General features: G+C 35.6%; 1 protein-coding gene across 1 annotated transcript in view; it reads right to left on the reverse strand.

The window, feature by feature from the left end:
* LOC149785036 (uncharacterized) overlaps positions 1–11107 on the reverse strand; it is a 72222-nt gene extending 61115 nt beyond the window's left edge. The window contains exon 1 of the mRNA XM_089978742.1: positions 10408–11107. Within this exon, the coding sequence (XP_089834868.1) occupies positions 10408–10777 (370 nt within the window). The 5' untranslated portion in view covers positions 10778–11107. The remainder of the gene's footprint in view (positions 1–10407) is intronic.
* Positions 11108–21093: the final 9986 nt, after the last annotated feature.

Raw genomic sequence — 21093 nt, forward strand, 5'->3', positions numbered from 1 at the left:
GGTACCAAATTAATTGGTCCATTCAAAGTCTTTTTACAGCAACTGGGGAGGTGGGGAAGCACTATAATTTTATTTTTGGCAAGTTCCCATCAGCAAAAGCATGACTTTCAATAATATGAGGTAAAATAAAAAAGCAACACAGTTAAACTGAAAACAGCTATAAACATTCTGTGAGGTACTTGCATTAATTAAATATGTAATGGACAAGGACCTCGATAGTATTAATTCAGTAATGGCACAAACTGAATATAAACAAACTATGAAGTCTGAAATTAATTAATGAATGAAAAATAACAGTAATGAAAAATATTCAAGACTGATTATCTGCCTGCTTTAGGATCAAGGATACTGTAACCCATTTGTCCTTTTTTTCCTCCAACTGCCCATTTGTCAAACCGTCTGTGAATACATGAAAACTGCAGAGTTAAAATTCACATATCTTGTCTACACAATTGCTATATGCAAGACAAATATTATTTCTGATACACTCTCCCAGGTCTGGAGGATGGTGGTTGGGTGTGGGGGTGATGTGAAAGCTCAAGCCTACAAACATTTTAATTACAGTGACATTTTCATATATTTTAAATATGTAGTACATATAAATGCTGGAAGACAAGAGATGTAACACAGTCATGGTCCACTTGGTCAACATGAGAGTGTGGGGTTGTGTGTGCTGGTGGTACAGGGACATAACAAGCCATCAAAATTGGTATATTCTGAAGCTGAAATTACATTTATCATATCTGCAAAAGCTCATATCCTAAGTGCATCTACCGGTCATTCCATCCATCTGTCACTGTTTTCTTTGTACATGTAACCTGAACTTTATCTACACTGACTGAGGAAGAGTGATCATGTTTGGTGTGTTTAGGAGAATGTGTAGATGATAACAAAGGGGTCAGATGCTAACCATGGAGGAGGCAAGATAAAAAGTCAAAGGTCACATTTTTGGGGTAATATGGCCTCTTCCTTGTAACATGAACACAATCAAGATCATATGATGACCATATATTGCATGATGTTCTAGGAGTAAATGTAGGTTTCAAATGAAGATGCAGTGAAGTCAGATCCAAAAAAGTTCACTTCTTTTACTTTTATATTCAAATAAAACAACTCTGTCTGCAAACCAAAGAAAATCTTGCTTCAAGATCAAAACTTAGGCCAACTACATCACATTAATCATACTCAGGTGCACATGCTGCAGGATTTAAAGGATTAGCTAGGCTGCTTAGTATATGGCTTAATTTATCAAAACTCTTCCCCATTTACATCTTAACTTTTACCCCTGAGCACCAAACTCTGCTCTCAGATCAAATGGAACACATTTTCCATGGCATTAACAGCCATGAGAGTTAGACAAATCCCGAAATGTAATGGATAGACACATACTTAACATAGCTGCCAAGGAAATCTCAACTCTGGTTATCGATATTACATTCCCAAAAACACAGTACCAGATGAAAAGCTCTGGGCCAGTTCATCAATTTTAAGTGGGCTAGTATAACTCCACTGTTACATTTAAGCAAGAAGACTTGTACTTGCATATCAAGCCTACAATTAAACCATTGCTTTAAGACATGTGACCTTGACCCCAATATCAAAAGTCTGAGAAATTGTAATGCAGGATGAATATTCTACCATAATAGAACATTTTGAAGAAGAAAAACAAAAATTAAAAAAAAATCAACCAAAAAAAATCGCAAGAAACACCAGGCAAATGCAACAAGAAACCAGCGATGTAAAGCAAGCAGGACCGTTCCCGAGCTCTCCTTCCCATTAATGACAGCCAACCATTCAACTGTAAGGGACCTTTATGGACCCACAGATTGAGGCCAAACTATCAGGGTTCCTTGAATCCATAAAAGCCTAGGGGATTTGGCACCATCCCCTTCCCCAGGAACAACTAGCAGGCTGCGGTGCAGTCAGAAAAAAGTGGCACATGCACAATTGTGCGCACGCCACTATAATTAAACTCAACAACAACAACAACCATAATGATAATTCAAACATGGCATGAACATAATCCATGAAGGATTCATGGTACTAATTCAGCTGCTATTGTTAACCTATGCAAACACCACGATATTACATATTCAGTAACTTTAAATTTCTGAGTGCGCATGATCAAACCTATAAGTATCAGTACAGATGCATCCTGGATTACAGCTTCTGTGTAGAAAAAAGGATATGAGCTGCAGCATTTTCTGGATATACATGTATTTGACCATGTGCTTTCAATTCCCCACCAAAAAGTCAGGTGCTAATTTCAGTAATGAGTGTCCCAAACTCAAGACTGTTAAAGGACTGAAATTCCATCTATAAAAATATGTCTATATTTTTGCAGCTACATATAGGAAAGGTCTCAAAAGATTCTTTTTACTAAAATCTATCTTTCATTATCAACCAATCCTGGCCAGCTAAACCCATATATACTATATTTTATCTTGTCCCCATTTCCATACTGGCTCCCATATTTCCGTACAATTAGTACCATGTGTCTTGCAGAGATTTAGAAAATAGAAGTAAATTACAACCTTTAACCATAACGTTAATGCAAACGTTTACATGACCCTAACCAACCGATCCAGTGGCCTAATGGTTAGTCATACCAGAGACTTACAAAAATGGTAATAACAGCTGCCTCACTTGGCACTCAGCATTAAGAGGTTAATGTTAGGACTGGTCGGTCTGGTCTCAGGATAATGTGACTGGGTGGGACATCATATACATGTCTGCGGCATGATGCCCCAGTGCTAGACATCACTACAAACATTGTATATAATTTTAGCCAATGTTTTCTCTCAAAGCTGACATTTGTTTGCATTGAGATATCACACAGAAAGAAGAACAATTAATTTAAGGCATATGTATTTTAATAGTTAAAATAGTACAAACTCATTTTTAAAAAAGGTTCCTCTGTTCACATTCAGCATCAAGCCTTGTTGAAGCTTTTTTTCAGGCAGTGCCCACAAGGATATTATTTCAAACACATATTTGTTGCAGAATAAAAACCGAGTGGGTCTTTGGACTAAATGAATAAGACAAACACAGTGTGAGAAAGATGGAAATTTATGAATGAATTAATAAAGATAAATATATGATGTAAAAATACAATGAATCTCTCACGCTCTCAACATATGATTTACTCAAATCACTCTACACAACATTCATACATCGAAAATAGACCAAAAATATTAAATCAAAATGAAGTACAGATCCAAGAAACCTCATGGACTGCACATACGCTTCAAACTGTATTTTACACAATAAAAGATTCACATAATCTTGAATATGAATTCTATTAAGATTCAAAATAATCTTAAGAACACAACTAAGATTCAAAATAATCTTACGAACATAACGAAGATTCAAAATAATCTTATGGACATAAAAAAATGCAATGGAACAACAATTGATCCAAAACTTATACTTCTAGACCCCTTGTACAGTCGCACAATTCCTTGGGTTGGTCCACACTCTTATCGACTGCTCGCACCCTTTATGAATCCACGAGTACAGTCATACGTTACATGTACAGACAGCATACAGCACTTTTTCAATTTTGCTACATCTACGTCCGTGGCACAGACATACGTACATACATACATATGTATCAACAGCACGTAGCATTAGATGTTCTGGAAACTCCAGATAGCTCTAAGCAACTTTAGATGGCTTCGGACAGCTTCAGACCGCTCTAGTCATATTCAGTCACATTGACAATCACACTTCATAGACACAATCACAGCGACAGTTACAACAGTCAGCTACAATAACAGTCAGAATCAGCTTCAAACACAGTCAGCTACAAACACAGTCAGCTACAATAAAACCAAATTGGACATAATAATAGTTTCTGTATAATCTCTAGATATATGATAATACTTTAAATCTGCGTTGTAATAAATACATTATTACGTGATAAGACATTACAAACCGAATAAGCTTCGCATATCAAATAAAAATGTAAATTTAACACTTACCCCTATGGCTGGAGAACAATGGAGAGTGTATACTCCTTGACGTGATCCAAAAACGACCAGTGTGGTTTTAGAAATTGGTCTTACTTAAACCCATAGAAGTGAGTACAAGTCAGGGTAGAATACCCGTGCATATCATGTTAGTCATGTTACCTCGTCACAAATAATCTCTGTTGGCTAGGTACATGTTAATACAGTCGCTTACCTGGAAAAACATATACGCATGTACAACGAGAAATAGTTGAATTGTTTTAAGACAAAACCAAGTTATTTCTTTGCCTAATTCTGTGACAATATTAAATGAGAACGTAAAGGTCACAAATAACAAGTCTGTTATTAAACACGAGATGTCAGTGTATAATAATATTAATACTAATAACTGTACCTTAGAACATACATACAAAGTATTACATAATTTGATATAATAATAGTAAGGCCCAAAAAAAGTTTATTGTTAGCAGACTGATGCTGTTTCTCATTGCCAAAACAAGCACTTTTCCAAACATGTTTTAAAAAATCACATTAAACATATATAATGTTCTTAAAAAAATTACCTTCCTACCCTACTTTTAAAACCAGTGCAAAAGCATGCAACTTGGGGAGGGGGTAAGTTCTCTAATATTACAATCTTTTCCTTTTTAAGATTGTTTTAGATATTTCATCCAATTTACGTGTCAACAAGCACTATAAGTGTTAAGTAAATTGCCTACATTCTAAATATTAAAAACTAAAAATGGCAGAATTGTTTATAAATTAGCTCCAAATAGTGTCGGTAAAGTTTAATAAAATAACACAGCTTAATAACACAAGCTTAAATCAAATGCAAGACCAATAAAATTCTGTTTACATTTGTTTTCAAATGTCTGCGTTCATTGCTTGACAAACATGCCCCAGCTACCAAGTGCAGAGTATCAATTCAAAAGTGTTCTCCATGGTATAAGTGTTAGGGACCAGCTTCGCACTGCTAAAAGAGACCACCATAAAGCTGAGAGGCCCTGGCTTTCCACCAGACTCACTATTCATAAGCAAATCTATGAAGTCGCTAAGAAGAATGTCACAAATATAGTCCATGCAGCAAAATCAGCCCACTACACTACTAAGATCATGGAAAGTTCGAGCTACAAAGAGCTCTTCGAAATTACTAACAAGCCAATGTCAAGGAACAAATCAACACCACTTCCAACTACCTTCTCTCCAGTCGACCTTCCGGACATGTTTGCAAATTTCTTCCGTGACAAAGTACAAACCATTAGAGATAAGCTTGACACCACAATTTCAACTGACTCGTCGTCACCATACAGTTGCGATACAGAATTTGAGCGGCAACCATTAGCAGCATTCGAACCTGTCTCTATGGATTTCGTATGCACAATCCTGATGAAGAGTGCACAAAGTCATGTGAACTTGATCCAATTCCAACATCACTGCTGCTTGAGTGCTTAGATCCAGTATTGCCTTCACTAACTGATGTTATTAATACCTCTCTCTCATCCGGGGAATTCCCATCATTTTTCAAAACTGCCATTGTAAAGCCTCTGCTGAAGAAACCAACACTAGACCATAACTATTTAAAGAACTACCGCCCAAATTCTAATCTCCCATTCATATAAAAAATCTTAGAAAAGATTGTTCTATCCCAGCTTGTATCTCATCTAAATTCAAACAGTCTTTTTAGCAATGTACAATCTGCATATCACCCTTGCCACAGTACTGAAACTACTCTTCTAAAAGTAGTTAATGACATTCTCTCTGCGTTGGATAGCAGAAAGATTACAGTCCTTGATTTGTCTGCAGCATTTGACACAATAGACCATGATATATTACTTCACCGTCTCCAGCATGTATTTGGCATTCAAGATACAGCCTTACTGTGGTTCAAGTCCTACTTGGTCAACAGGACACAAATTGTATCTGCAAATGGAATACACTCCAGCCCAGTTGATCTATGTAGTGGTGTTCCACAGGGGTCTGTTCTTGGACCTGTTCTCTTCATTCTGTACACTCAGTCGCTCTCAAGTGTCATAGATCATCATCCAGTGTCTCACCAATTGTACGCTGATGACACCCAAATATACAAATCTAGCCACCCAACTGAAGTTGATGCTACCATCCAAGGTGTAGAGAGGTGCATTTCTGATGTGAAATCATGGATGACATGCAGATGAATGATGATAAAACTGAGGCCATTCTGATCACAACACAAAGACTTTCTCATTTACATCCTTTACCTCAAACAATAAATATCAGCAACACCAACATTAAATTCACACAATCAGTACGAAACCTAGGTGTTACTCTGGGCAGTACACTCACATTGCACCAACATGTCTTGAAAATATGCAAGGCTGCATATCTTGAGCTGAGAAACATCAGCTCAATTCGCAAATATCTTTCAGTTGATGCCACTAAAACACTTGTGTGTTCATTAGCACTTTCAAGACTGGACATTGTAACTCAATTCTGTCTGGTTCATCTCAATATCTACTCCAGAAACTTCAAAAAGCAGTTGCTCAGATCATGCTTAGAGTACCACGATCAGAGCACACCTCCCCGCTGCTCTGTACCCTACACTGGCTATCCATTCAATCCAGAATCAAACACAAAATTTGTTCTCTGTGCTACGTTTCACTGTCAGACTCTAGTCCAACATACATATCCGATCTCACCCATGTGTACACACCAGCAAGATACTTATGCTCCTCTTCTGACAATCGTATACTCATTATTCCCACTATGAAAACAAAGTCATATGGACAGCGTTCTTTTGCATACCAGGGCCCAGCAACGTGGAATGAATTGCCCACTGAACTTTGACACAAAGACACAGTGATCACATTCAAGAGGGCTCTCAAAACTCACTTTTTTCGACTGCAAGAACAAACTTAAAGACCTAATAATGTTTCCTACCTGAAATATTCTCAGCATGTTTTTTATTTTTTAATGTTTTTCTAATTTCATGGTGTTTGTTTTTGTAATAATATTATTATATGTTTTTTATCTTATAGGTGTTGTCTAATGTTGTAAAGCGCTTAGAGCTTCTAAAGATTAGGCGCTATACAAAGTCCTCATTATTATTATTATGCATTATTATTTTGGGAATCTGTATTAGATGCGCAACATACAATACACTTTGAGGTAATGACAAGGGTTAATGGATTAATTGATATAATGATACTTTTCCATATTAATACCAACACTGATACACGAGGTAAAGAATCAACACAAAACAATACCCTATGCAAGTTACATTAACCTTCAGCTGCTGTGAATAATTACTAGTCCTTTGCTTTTCTTTCTTCAAATTGAGAATTCATTGAAGAAAGCTGAAAAAAACACATGTGCTCATTTCTGTCAGTGAAAAATAACAACTATTGATATATCCACTCACCTTCTATAAATTAACACAAGATGACTAACTCAACTGGCTCAAAATTTGCCTCCCCCAATTCCACACCATTATTTATCCCATAGATCTGCATGTTTAGCCACCAATAATATACCAACAGAAGAAGGCCTGCTGGATTTGTTCACCATGGATGATTTAGAAACTTCACTGAATTTAATAACCACTTTTATCTGAAGTTAATCTGTTGCAGCACATCTTGTCTACTTGCACTGAATTTAAAGGCTTCACTATAGTATGTCATGCAGTGAAATATGTTAAATGCAATTCTGATTGGTGGTTATTGTTTGTTCAAATCCAAAGAAAAATAACCACCAAACAAAATTAACTAGATTGTTCACTTCATGACATACCAGAAGTACAGGCATTCAAACTCGATCAAAAACAGATACAAAGCAACTTAGAAACTTCACACAGAAGAGTCTATTAAATGATCTGTAGTGTACATAAATTGTAATGTGGAATAAGTTTGGAATGTCTCCTTGTACAATGATATAATTACTCAGCAATTAAACATGCCAGCAGGATTAAAACAGCACAGAATCAGCACAGGGGGGCAGATCCCAAACTCCAGGAATTATAGCCACCTTGTCAGTTTTGTAGAAGGGGAGTGGGTATTGTGAATAATTTCCTATTTTACAGAAACAAGAGCCTGTCACTGTGGCAGCTGTTTTGCATTGCAAGAAGTACAATGTGATGGATTTTATTGTTAGTCATCTCCGATATCCCAGATAAGATTTTCCTTGCACAAGAAATTTGCACTATTTCTTCTTCTGTTTTGATGATAACACTGTAATTCCTTCCAAATTTAAGTGATGACATGAAATTAGTAATAAGATCTTTAAAACAACAACCATGCAATGCAGAATAAAGAGCACAGTGACCAGGATGAGTCCTATATCTGTTCAACTGCAGAATTCTGAAATGACCAAAAGGGCTGAATAAAAACCACTGACAGTTAACAGATAGTCTATTTGGAAGTATTTTTATATCTTGTCAAAGACGAAAATGGCATATGAACTGATGACAAGTCATTGTCTCTCTATAATCTGCCTGGTGGAAATATACCCAATATGTCGACACAAAAAAATGGCACCACACTACCACTGACAGACCTTCAAAAGATCAAAAGACAATTTAGTTATGTGTAACACTCATGTATCGTATCATAGGCAGCCCTTAGTGAATCATATTGATATGTGGCAGTGGTGTATCGTTTCACCACTAGTAATCATGGTTATAAATATGTTCAATATGATTAAAATGTAATCTCCACTGTCCTGTGTTAAGATTTGAAAGTAACCACTTGGGGGTCATGTTGGAAATGCAGCTTTCAAAATTATAAAGTGAATCAAATCGTTTGGCAGACACTGGTGTTCTTCAGCCACACTACTCAGTCCCCCAAACACGAAGATATAAAACTTCATCTGATTGGCATATAAAATTACTGATCATGCTAATAACATAGGTCACAAGAACATGATCCCTAAGCTGTCGCTGTCAGATCTTCATGTAGGACAGTGGAGGTCTGATTCTGATCAGATTGTTAAGTATGTCAACCTGTATATTTTTACTTTTTTATTATCACTCTATTCATTCATATATTAACTCAGTCAGTTTACATTTAGATCCAAAAAAAATCTTTTTGTGGGAAATATCATTACCTGTGCAAGAGTGAGGATGGAAAGTAAATATTATACAGAAGACATCACAAATGCTGGAAATATAATAATCCCTCAAACCTGCAAGTTTTTGCTGCTATTATAATTTGATATACTTTGGAAACTGATGGTCCTCGATGCCTTGCCAAGTGGTAAGGAAGCCACGTACCAAAGACAAATACAGGTGAAAAAAATGGTCACTCTTATCAAACTGTTTTAAAGTCCCTAGCCGATTCCAGGGTCCATCTAAAACTGAACATTTTTATGGGAGAAACTTACCTTCTTCATTCAAAAAAAGTTAAATTTTCAAAATACATTTGGGTGTGAGGCAGTAGAATTTAATGATGACAAAACTAAGGCTTGTAAAAAGGATACAAAATCTCTGCATATTTGGAAAAATTTTGATTGATCTCTTTTAGAAATTAGTGTTAATCTGGCAAATGTACATCCATGTATAAACCATAAAACTCTGCTTCTCACAAATCTTAAGAATGCAATAAATTGACAAATACGCTTTCTGTTTTACACTTGTCATTTTCCAATTAGTATTTGCCAAGTGTGCTTTACATTTTTTTTTTTTAAATCCTAATGTCAATGTCTATGAAAATACATCTGATTCTCAAATGAACAGTGTTTACATGGCCAGTCCAAAATATTGACATATAATTAAAGTTTGAGCCAATACAATGAAGGTAGCATAAAAAGAAAATAATGTATTTGGAAGTAAATAATCTTCAATACCCCTCAGCTAGGTTGGGAACAAGTCAGAAGGTGAAAAGTAACAACAAAACAAAAAGTAACAAATAAGCCAAGAAATGATATCCCTAACTCTGAAGGAAATAAGGGATTTGACCTATTATTCAATATACCTTTCAATATCTATGGATCAATACATATTACACACTTAAGTTTGATTGGTGCTTGTTTGAAATGTAACAATGTATTACTTTCAAACTTTAAAAGCACATGATCAAATATTATTGAAATGCACATGACATGGATAATATATACTATATATACATATAGAGCACTGTGTTTCTGTAGCGAAACTTTTGGGATAGTTGCATGGCAATGTACCCCAAGATACTGGAGGAAAATACACAAAAGTTAGATATTTATTAAACGCGATAGAGATATATAAAAAATGTTATGATGGGAGCTGACCTCATTTACATGTATAACTTCAACAATGGTTTAGAAATTAACATTCTGGTAATCCAACTGATTACTGTATTAAAAATATAAAATGAACTAGCAAATATATATACAATCAAAAAAAAGTCAAAAGTTCTTGACTCTTCAAATAAAAATGAAAAGAAATGAATATATATATAAATTTTTTAAAAATTAAAAATAAACTTACTCTTTCTCAGCCACATGGGATTCTTGATTCTTTCATAGTAATCTTTACTGTCAAGTGCTTTCCCATCAACAGGGTCCAAGAAGGGCCAGTTGACAGCTTTATTGGAATCTGCCATCAACTCCTTCAGAATTCTGTAGCCTTGTTGTAATTCATAGTTCAAAGGTTCTCCCGTGTTTGATATTGATTCGTCATCTGAATTATCGTCGCTATTATCATCTGCCGCTTCCGCCGAAGCATCGGTATAACTGGAAGTTTCCATTTCTGACTGTTGCTTTGGAAACTCGTCAACAGCTTCTCCAACTTCTGCAACTTTTAGAAGATTAGGGACGGACGCATTGTCAAAATCACCAATGCGGTACCCTTCGTCCATACTTTAACCAATTATACAGAAAAGCTGCCGTATGATCAAATCAAAACGGTCACTGTTGTTTTAAATCACATCTTGATTAATTTCCAAATTAAGAAAAAAAAGTGAAAAAAGTGAAAAAGCTGCTATTATCGGTCAAGTGTACCATTTCACAAACATTCTGTGCAACAACCGAGCATATTTTATGATTTTATATGCTAAAGTAAAATATGAATATTTTCAAGTTTTAACTTAGCGTGTAGTGCTGACAGAAGTACCAATGAAACTTCAGAAAACACTAAAAATAAAAATACCAACATCACACCTGCATAATAGTCATTTGGGATTCATGGCATATAGTTCGGCCTCATCACAGGAACCACACGTCAAATATATCTATGCGCATATACATCTCAAGAAGACAAGTTACTGTGACTAAAATCAGATTTTGCCATTAAAAATAATTTTTCTGAAATGCTGCTAATTAACACCTAAAAAACAACGATGAATAACGAAAATTGTTAAATTTTACCGTGGAACTAATTTTATGAAATTTGCTGGCGAAAGAATATATGCAAAATAGCAGTCAATAGCTAAAACACTGCACCGCAGAAATATGTTGTTAGCAATTGAAGCTACATAAAATAGAAAATGTAAAATTTGAGAATTTTTTAAATAATATTTTTCTTTTATAATTAGTTATTCTCTATGTTGTTATATCAACTGTACATGAACAATCATAGCATTGACCTAAATCTTGAACCTAATTATGTATGCGCTTTGTTATTAAAAACTGTGTTTAGATGTATGCGTCCCTTGACAAAGATCAATGAGGCTTTGGAAGAGACGATGTAAACGTCGTAAACATCTCTCGAACTAAGTATCCTACGGATACTTTCTAACAGCTGCAAGTATAACGATGACCCGAATGCTACCCATTGCAATTGGTGTAATCCGTGTCGTTTATATAAAGGCTTTATATTACAAAGTCAATATTATTTCTATGATTCCAAAGACTAAAACTTATAACGAACAACAGTGGAGGCAGCACTCCATACCAGACGCATTGCAGATTTTGCTTATAGTGCTATATTTATCTCTTGAATAGCAAGAGACATTTTCTTTAGCTAAGTAATAATAATAATAATAATAATAAACCATTGAGATTGATATCAAACATAAACATTTAGGTTAATATGGATGTGGTTAAACTGAAGTAAGACAAGATACAATAAATTGTATTTAACGTTCGTTGTCTGGGTAAAATACTTCGAACACTTGCTCTGGACGAGACATTTTACCGGCACGACATAATAAAAATATTTCATAATTTAACAGACAAGAACACATGCTATATATTTACGTGTAAAACATTACACCACTACACTGTCAAAAGTAATGACATATTAAAAGACAATAGAAGTTTTATATATATATATATATATATATATATATATATATATATATAAACACACACTTGCCGTTTTTATGGCAGATCTTCGATATAAATTTGTATACAATATCTACTGGAAGGTGTTTTACACAATCCACACAAGGTACTTCACGATCTTCTCTTGTTGAAACTGGATATTTTTTGCATGTCTTTTCAAAAAAATATTTGAGGGTCGGCTTGTATGACCTTGGCTGCGAACCATTTAGTCAGTATCATGCCCACACTTTGTAAAACAAATACTAAATTATTTTCATCTTGAAGGATATAATCTTCGCTACCCAAGGTTCTGTTATAATAACTCTGTCTGTAGATAGGGTTATCACACCAGAACCTTAGCTAGCGACGATGGATGCGTATACGCTATGGAGTTGTCATTAGCGTCATTATACAAAGTTGTAGTTCTGTGAAGTGAAACATTGTTACTAAATACATTAAATATGAGAGGTCCTAGTACTGAGCTTTGCGGTACTTACTTGGAGATTATATCTATATGAAATGATTATTTTCATGACTGATAATAATTAAACACAGGCCAGTGTCGTGGAACGTTGTCAGATAACCTTGAACGTACGTGTAAATTCTTTACATATCAACATACTGTCCAATACCTCGACAGGTGAAAAACTTACTAACAATCGTACCATTGCAGTACTGAATGTGCCCCAGAAGAAGTGATTCGTCAAAACGAAGTGGCTGTGTTTTGTGGATTGTCTGGGACGTCTGAGACATCCTTCAAGAAGGGACAGAGTGACTGGGTTCGCATCAGTAAAACGAATGGCACTTTTGACAAAGGTTGTTTTCCTGGCTGGATGATAGAATTGTTTCGTGTCACAGGACAGTTGTGTGGGCGCCACCCGCCCGATTATAAATTGGACGATATGAACTGATAAACCTTAAAAGGAACCTTTTACTTGTCCGAGTTAGAGTGACCAAAAAATACGACTTGTACAATATGGAAAGAATTCTCGATCAAAGAATATGTAACGTGGGAAAACGAACTTGGTACAATGGAATTTAACATTCCGGATGGACCTATCTGGAAACAATGGTTATCTACTATCCAGTACTCCACACTTGCTGCTCGGCAATAAATATACTGTCACGCTGGAGGTGAGATTTAAGAATTAGTTGTGAATAGACATACGAAAATAAACAATTTGGCCTTTATCAAGTAGTATATTTATTGGTTTTACCAGAAAGGGTCCTTTGTTTGTTTGTTTGTTTGGGGGTTGCCTTTTTTCAGCAGCACTCGCCATTACCGCCATTAATGGTCGTACCTCCGGTGTCAGGTTCCAAAGGCAGCACATCTCTTTTCTGACTTTTTTCTACGCCAGGGATCTATAGAAACAGAGAGTTCAAAGTGAGGCTTGTTAACCTCACGTTCTCAGTCCTCCACTTCAGAGACACGGGGTTGCTCTTGCCGACAATAAATGTGTTGATGCAGTTCCATCTCCATTTCCTTGTCCCAGCCGTCTTCCTGGATCGTCTCCCGCTCTTGTGATAGTCGACATTCTTTCTGCCTTGTCTATTCCCCCCACCCCACTCCATCTTCTCGCTTTTTTCCTCTTCTGCCACATCCGTATGAGCTAATTTCCAATCTTGTAGTGTATAAGTGTTCTTTTTACCAATCTCCTTTAGAGAAAGACATCCATATCTTGATCCTGGTACAGGAAATTTTAGACCTTGTTTGAATGGAAGGTGGCTTCCAGAAGTCTTCCATAAATACTGGAACTCACTTCGCTCATAAAAGTAAACATCTCTTTATACAAATTCAAAGATCCACAAAGAGAAACTGAAAGTGCAAATCTAAAAGAAAAATCTTTCTGAAAAACAGACAACTCAATTTTCTTCAGAAAGGAATATTTTTAATAACCCAAGCTAACTCGAACATCAGTAAAGAATGAAGAGTGATGATTACGGCTAGTGTTTTTTTTTTTTTTCTTCTTCTTCTTTTATTTCTTCTTCTTCTTCATGTGCAACCAAATTTTAAACATTAACGTATCGACAAAACTTTGTGGAATTAGACTAGACTTCCAGCGATCTAGTACAATGTACCATCGATGAACGCAACGTTTATGTGATACATAAAAATGATTGCCATAACGTTAATAAAACCAGCTTTCTATTGTTTCATAGTTTCCAATGAAATCATTCCAAAAACAAGTCAGTTTATGTTCTAAGAGGAAACCAAGACTGACATAGAATCCGATCCTAGTAATCTCACATTATTCAGCTGATACAGCATTTCTTCTCACAGAATGAAAGATACTGAAGTTCCTAGGTATTCATTCTTCACAGATAATGATAAGCAATGAGTTCACCATGACGTTTTCCTTAAAAAGATTTGACAAGTGTTACGCCTCCGTGTTCTTAAACTAGTAATAGAAACAAGAGAAAACCAACAAGTTTGCAAAATTCTGCAAATAATTTATTTTCCTGGAATACAAAGTAAATTTTTTAAAATAACTTACAGTAATTTGAATTCAATCCCAAATAGTCCTAAACGTTGTCAAAAGTCCAAAAGTATTGAGCATTCCCAATGAATTTCAGTGGTGTTCCGAATGAATTCCAACCTTGGAAGTGCTGAAGTACCAATAATCAGGAACAGAACTGGTGTATTGACAGACTTGATATAATCCAAAACGTCTCCTACTGAATTCATAATAATCACAAATGTAGTGATTTAGTCCCAAAATGGTAATGAGCATTTGCAATTTCATTCAATAGTTAAATTAGAAAATCCTCTCAAATATTAACTGAAGCACAAATTATCTTTATTCCACTAAGACTGATGTTAAAATATGGAATGAGTAATTCTAAAGTAATATATATATATATATATATATATATATATATATATATATATATATATATATATATATATATATATATATATATATATATATATATATATATATAAGATACAATAACAGAACCAGAATGATGGTCATTGTCGAATCAAATTCGTAAACAATCTGCTTCTATAACATTCTTAATATTTGAAATAAAAGCTATACCTTGAATTATACATTTGCAAACATGCTTACTTCCATTAAATAGCGATCTTAAAATATTGTATAAAATCAGAGACTATAATTAATTATTTAATATGTTGTTTATAAATTAAATTTATATAAAAAAATTAGGCAGGTCCAACTCCTACCCTCAACGATGGATAAAAGTAAATTGAACAATACAAATTTAATATATACATACTATATAAGTCATGGACAAAATTCAACACACAAGGCACAGTAAAGATACATAACACAAGTAAGCTGATGAAGAAAAAGTATTGGTACTCTGTTCCAAGCTGGCTTCCATGCGTCTCGTCCTCGAAGAAGTCAATGCATTTAGGCAATGGTCACTCAAGTATCTGGAATAGAATATTGTGTTCGCAATCTCTCTTTACACTAATACTTACACTGCCAATATACAATTGACTGACAGGAGTCTAATTCAGATGCACAATCCCCACCCCCCTTTTCAACGTAAACAGCTTTGTCAGAATCGTCTTTCAAAGGAAAGACTCTCTAGAATGTAGTACCGGTATTTCACAATACATGTTACTCGACGACACCAGCGTACACAAATATCAAATTCAGCATTTTGTTCAATTCGATAATGTAGCTAAGCTACTCGAAGGATCGATTGTTGTTGTTGACGTTTTGGTAAGAACGAGAGATGTGTTTCCACACAGAAGAGCAAACAAACTGGGAGAAAATATACTGGACAGCGGTTTGGCGTAAGAAATATTCAATCTGAGACAACGAGAACGGGGATGGTACTCGATCAGTACAAGTCGGTAACGTTTATCTAGTTCTCTGACAAACTGATCGTTGAAAATCTAAAGTATTTTCAACAATATGTCAAGCATTAAAATAATATCATTTAGTTGGGAATTATCTGGTGTTTCCTTTTGGTTTTGTAATGGCCATGATCATTGTTGTCCAGCTGTTCTGGGATTTGTTCGAAAGTGAGTATCTCCCAGGTTATATTCCAGACTTGAGGGAATGAAAGATATCTACCAAAGTCACTTGGCAATCAAGTTATTTGGATAAAGGTAACGTGGCCATAAAACAGCATAATGTACTGTTGGGGAAAAAAATCCATAGAACTGTCACTAGTAAATGTTAGAGAAAATCGATTATTCGTAGTTCGATGGTTTTTATATTCGAAGTCACTCGATGTCAAAGTTTTTCTTTCAAGGAAAGTTGCAGAAGACTGTTGATGTGAATGGAAGAGCCGTGACTGGTGTTGGCGTGGTTAACTTAGATATACGTCAACAAAGGATTGGAAAGAAGATAGCCAAAGTAATTACTGACAAAAATAGCCCACGGCTGTTTATCTGCTTCGTACAAATTTCCAATCGCTACTCAAATGAAAACAATACACCAAACATATCTGGCAGAAACAAAGAGATAGGATGGACACAAAGCCTTTGTCAAAAGTGTTTTGTTTCTCCATCGCAAAACCAATCTGCAGTATCAAACACTTCTTTCTTTTATCTGGTTTTCGACGTTCCAAACAATCGATCAAACACGGCCGCTTCTTTTCAAGGGGGCACTTCTTCCGGAGCGCATTCGATGCTGTGATGTTACTAGGTTCAGTAAGCTTTGGCTAGATGTGTCGATATATCGAAGTATTTGAAAGTGAAAAGTTCCACGTCACTGGTGTGAGTTTCAAAAATTTATTGGTGATAAAATGAATGGTCGTTTGTCCATTCTTTTTGAAAGATATAGTTAAGATTTTCGGTGACTTTGAAAACAAACAAATGACACAAAACAAATATTTATAACCTCGATTGTACCAAGCTAAATGAGAAACAATAACACAATCAGCTTGCCATTCATGCTACTTTTTGTTGTTTCTTTAAAAGTTTCAGCGAATGGGTTTCTATAACGTGTGCGTCGATTAGTTTTAGAACCATTGTCGAACATCTTACAGAAGTAAACCTTTCAGCTTGGTTTCGGCTGCATGATAAATATTTGAATTTCTCAGCGGAAATGTATTTTCTTTAAAAATGAAACATAATGCAAAATACGAAATTGTAGAGCGTCACCTTAGCTGTAACGTCTAAATCTTTCCGAAGAAGCGGTTGGATACGTTGCAAAAATTGTCTATAATGTTGCGATGTTTCTGCTTGTGACAATTCTGTTTGATTCATCTACGATTATAGCTATGTTTTAAGTATGACATCCAGGTGATAATAGGTTTACGATATCAGTGAAGCATCCATTGTTCGTACCAACGAGTTTAATCCACCGTTTGTAAGGAACTCAAGTTAACATGTTTCCTTCAATAAGATCCAAGTGTACATATGTTATATTTTTTTCTTTTATCTTCACCTCATATCACTCCTCCTCAAAGAGGTCCAGCAACCGATCTTAACATTGGCGCAGCGACTTTTAACAACAGTTCTATCAGCATTTGTTGAGATTCTCATCAACGAACGGGAGCATTTTTGTCCTGACTGACTCATTTTATTTTTCACTATTTGGCGAAGAACGTGGATATGCCTTCCTAATTTGATTTTTCTGTATCTTGGTCAAAGAAACGTCTTTTCAAAATGTTCAAACAACATAAATCTGCTGTATCGTTCATTTCTTTGGGTGCTTTTTTGAATGATTTCGTTTTTGCATCTGCGCATTGACTTTGTAAGTACTATCAAGGCATCCCAATGTTTAGATAAATTGGAGGGGATAGCCTGTCTTTTATTCCTTATATAGAAGGGTTTTGTTGGACAATGGTGTGAACTTTGAGAGGAAGACAACCTTCTTTAGAGAAAAACTGAAGTGAATCATGTTCAACGCTTCTATTATAGTGGAATTCGTCTCCCCTTCTTGTCGGCATGTCGTACTATTATACATTTGGGCTGCAACGGACGACGAAGTGTTGTCAACGGACTAAATCGTGCCAGTTCTTGTTTGGATAAATCCAGTCAACTTTGCAAGATACCCGTTCTATTTGGTGCTTTTGTCTTAGGGGATACCAGCGTATCCTCGGTGGCAACAGCGACTAACCCTGTAGAATACGTTGGTGGGTGGAGATGATGTTTGATGTCTCCGTTTTTTTTTTAAAAATCAAAATGTAAAACAGGTTTCGCTAGCATCATAAATAACAATGGAAACAAAGTAGAGAAGGAAGGAGAGACTGTCATTGATCGAGGTGTCCTTAGTATGTATGAGTTCTACCAGCAATACCTCTCTTTCTTTCTATGGTTATTTTTTAGTTTACATTCGTTTCTTCTTCTCTGGAGATAATTTAGATTGAGTACTTGTTGTAACGCGTTCGTTTTTCTGTCTTTTGGGGTCTTGGTTTTGTCTATTCAAGCTTCTGTATTTCAATCCCAACACAATACTGCCAGAAAAATGAAGTGAATGATGTTTGCATAGTTTGTTTTTAGATAGTTGAAACCAAAGAAGGCAACGATAAATAGTTTATTATTCACACCATTCGTTAAACAAATCCGTACGAAATCTAAAAAATATAGTGAGTGATAGAAGTTTTAAATCCAACAGTCAATACGCATTTGATAACAAGATGCGTTTGACTACATTCAGCTACGATTAAATCGTCAGAGCGGCAATGGTGTGCTGCATCGCCAATGTCTCTTTGTTCAGCATCACACTGATTGCGAGTCAAATTTCAGGACGATCTGTGGGGAAATATTTACACACCCAACGATACAACAAACAGACACCAATTTATCTGATTTGTCCTCGATGAGATTCTTCGACTTAGTGCAGCAAGCGCATATCATTAGTTCGTCCTCCAAAAACAAACTGTCGTGTGGATTAAAAGGCTCGATGTAAACCACACTGAAGTCTTAGACTTTGCGTCGAAATTCTGAATCTGCTTTGAAACCCCGATTCTAGTCATGTTCTCACTTGGCGTCTTTGAGTTTCCAAAGAATGGCGTCGTTGGCAAGTTTTATCGCAGAACTATTTTGTGGTGGACTTTAGTATGCGTAGGAAGTTTCTCATTGTGCTGTTCGCTGGGGATTAAAGTAGTCGACTTCAGATAATTACGGAAGAACTGCGTTCGATAGATTCGGTATCGAAAAAAGAAGAAAAATTGCCTTTAACAATTACTGCCATGCCAAACATTTCAGTAATTCTACCCAAAGGCAAGTCCAAAACACTCATGGAATCTTTAAATTGTTTGTTCAAATGATTATGGCTCCATTCATAGTCACTGTCTCAAAACTGGTTAATTGCTTTGAGTAATGTTTAAAGAAAATTGTCGGTCGTATTCCCAGAAATCTTGCTGCATATCTATGACTGTTCTCGAAACCGTGCAACACCTCTTCGCCCCAAGTGGCGTCAGTGCGGTCGCCACTCAATAAAAGCAAAAACAGTATGAGGGAGAAGAAATATCGTTTCACATCCCCTGGAAATTATAAGGCAATAACGACAACGATGAAATAAAGGTCATTTGATAGATTTATTGTAAGAGCGATGAGGCACAACGAAGGTTACGAAAGTTAATTTCACTCTCTTGAGAGCATTAAAAGTTTTAAAAAAAGAAAGATAAAATACTTTCTCTTATTCCCTTCGTCATTCAGTAATTTATTGAGTTCGTTGCCATATCTTTGATTATAACAATGATGATCAAAGCCGACGACTTCGCCATAAAAACGACATGGTATACACTAGTGGAACACATTGTCAATAATTCGCAAGCGCCTTTCTGTTGGTGAAATTGTTTCATGCAATGTCGCTCGTAACATTTCGGACTGACAAATATTTGCTTGCAAGTAGAGTACTGACTACTTTTTCTGACTACTTTTTATGTCCCTCAGGAATGAAAGGCCTATACAGTAATCCACCGCGATTCCCCCCCCCCCTCCATCTCTCTCTCTTATCAATGAATATGTTACTCCCGACTCTTAAGTGTTAAATATCTGAACACATTCGTCACAATAGTAACTATATCTGAGAAATCATGTGATACTCGTAATACCCTCGAAATGATTTGGTTGATGATAAATGTGAATGTACTTCCCGTCTGGAGAATTAGGTCCTTGATGCAAATCTCCGTCATAAATGAATTTTGAAGTAAATTATATTAAAAGCAAGTTTTTATTCTTGTAATGCAAATATGGATTATTTCACTAAAGCTTGTTCTTTTATGTGGGAATTGTAAAATCCCTTGCATTGTATAATGCATTTCTTCTTATATTCTAAGTCAGGAAATTTAGACTCAGTAACATTAGTACAATGTTAGTTATGCAAGCAAATTCCTTTCTTCTTTCGGTATCAGTTAAAAGTTCATGTGTTTCATAAAAAGCTGTTTCAGCAGATTTTAATGTAATGACGTATACAAACCCAAAGAATAGACATCAGAAAAGGTCTAGAACCCCGGAGTTCCCCGGTGGAAGCTGAGAAAGTGTATAGTCAGGAAAACGTATGTCCTTATTTGGTATTCGCCCAAATCGCTTTGCGTAAATTAATTCGTTCGCCAGAACTCATGGATCGTCTTTCTTGCTTGTATGCAAATGTCCGTATTTGTACGATGTTTTCCAGGGTATAGGGATTTGTTATGTTTTAAAATGTTAAGGTGATATGTTTTGTGTAGCAGTTCTATCTGAGATCCACGTGTTTGCAACATTTTTGTATTGTTTTAATACTATTTTATTATTCTCTATTATAATGCATTGAAAAGTTCAATTGTTTTAAGAATTTATATTTACTTGTAATCATGTTATTGATTATTGTAAACGACGAGAGTAGTAAGGTGGGATACATTAGCGTCAATGGGAATTAGCATTACAGAGACCCCTGGGACAGATTAGCGTCAAGGGAAATTTAACATGGAGAAAAATCGTGGGTCAGATTAGCGACAAGGGAAATTAACATGGAGAAAAATCGTTGGACGGTTTAGC

This window comes from Sinohyriopsis cumingii, chromosome 13 (assembly GCF_028554795.1).
Source record: "Sinohyriopsis cumingii isolate HCF-2022 chromosome 13, ASM2855479v2, whole genome shotgun sequence".
In the NCBI taxonomy this organism is placed as follows: Eukaryota; Metazoa; Mollusca; class Bivalvia; order Unionida; family Unionidae; genus Sinohyriopsis; species Sinohyriopsis cumingii.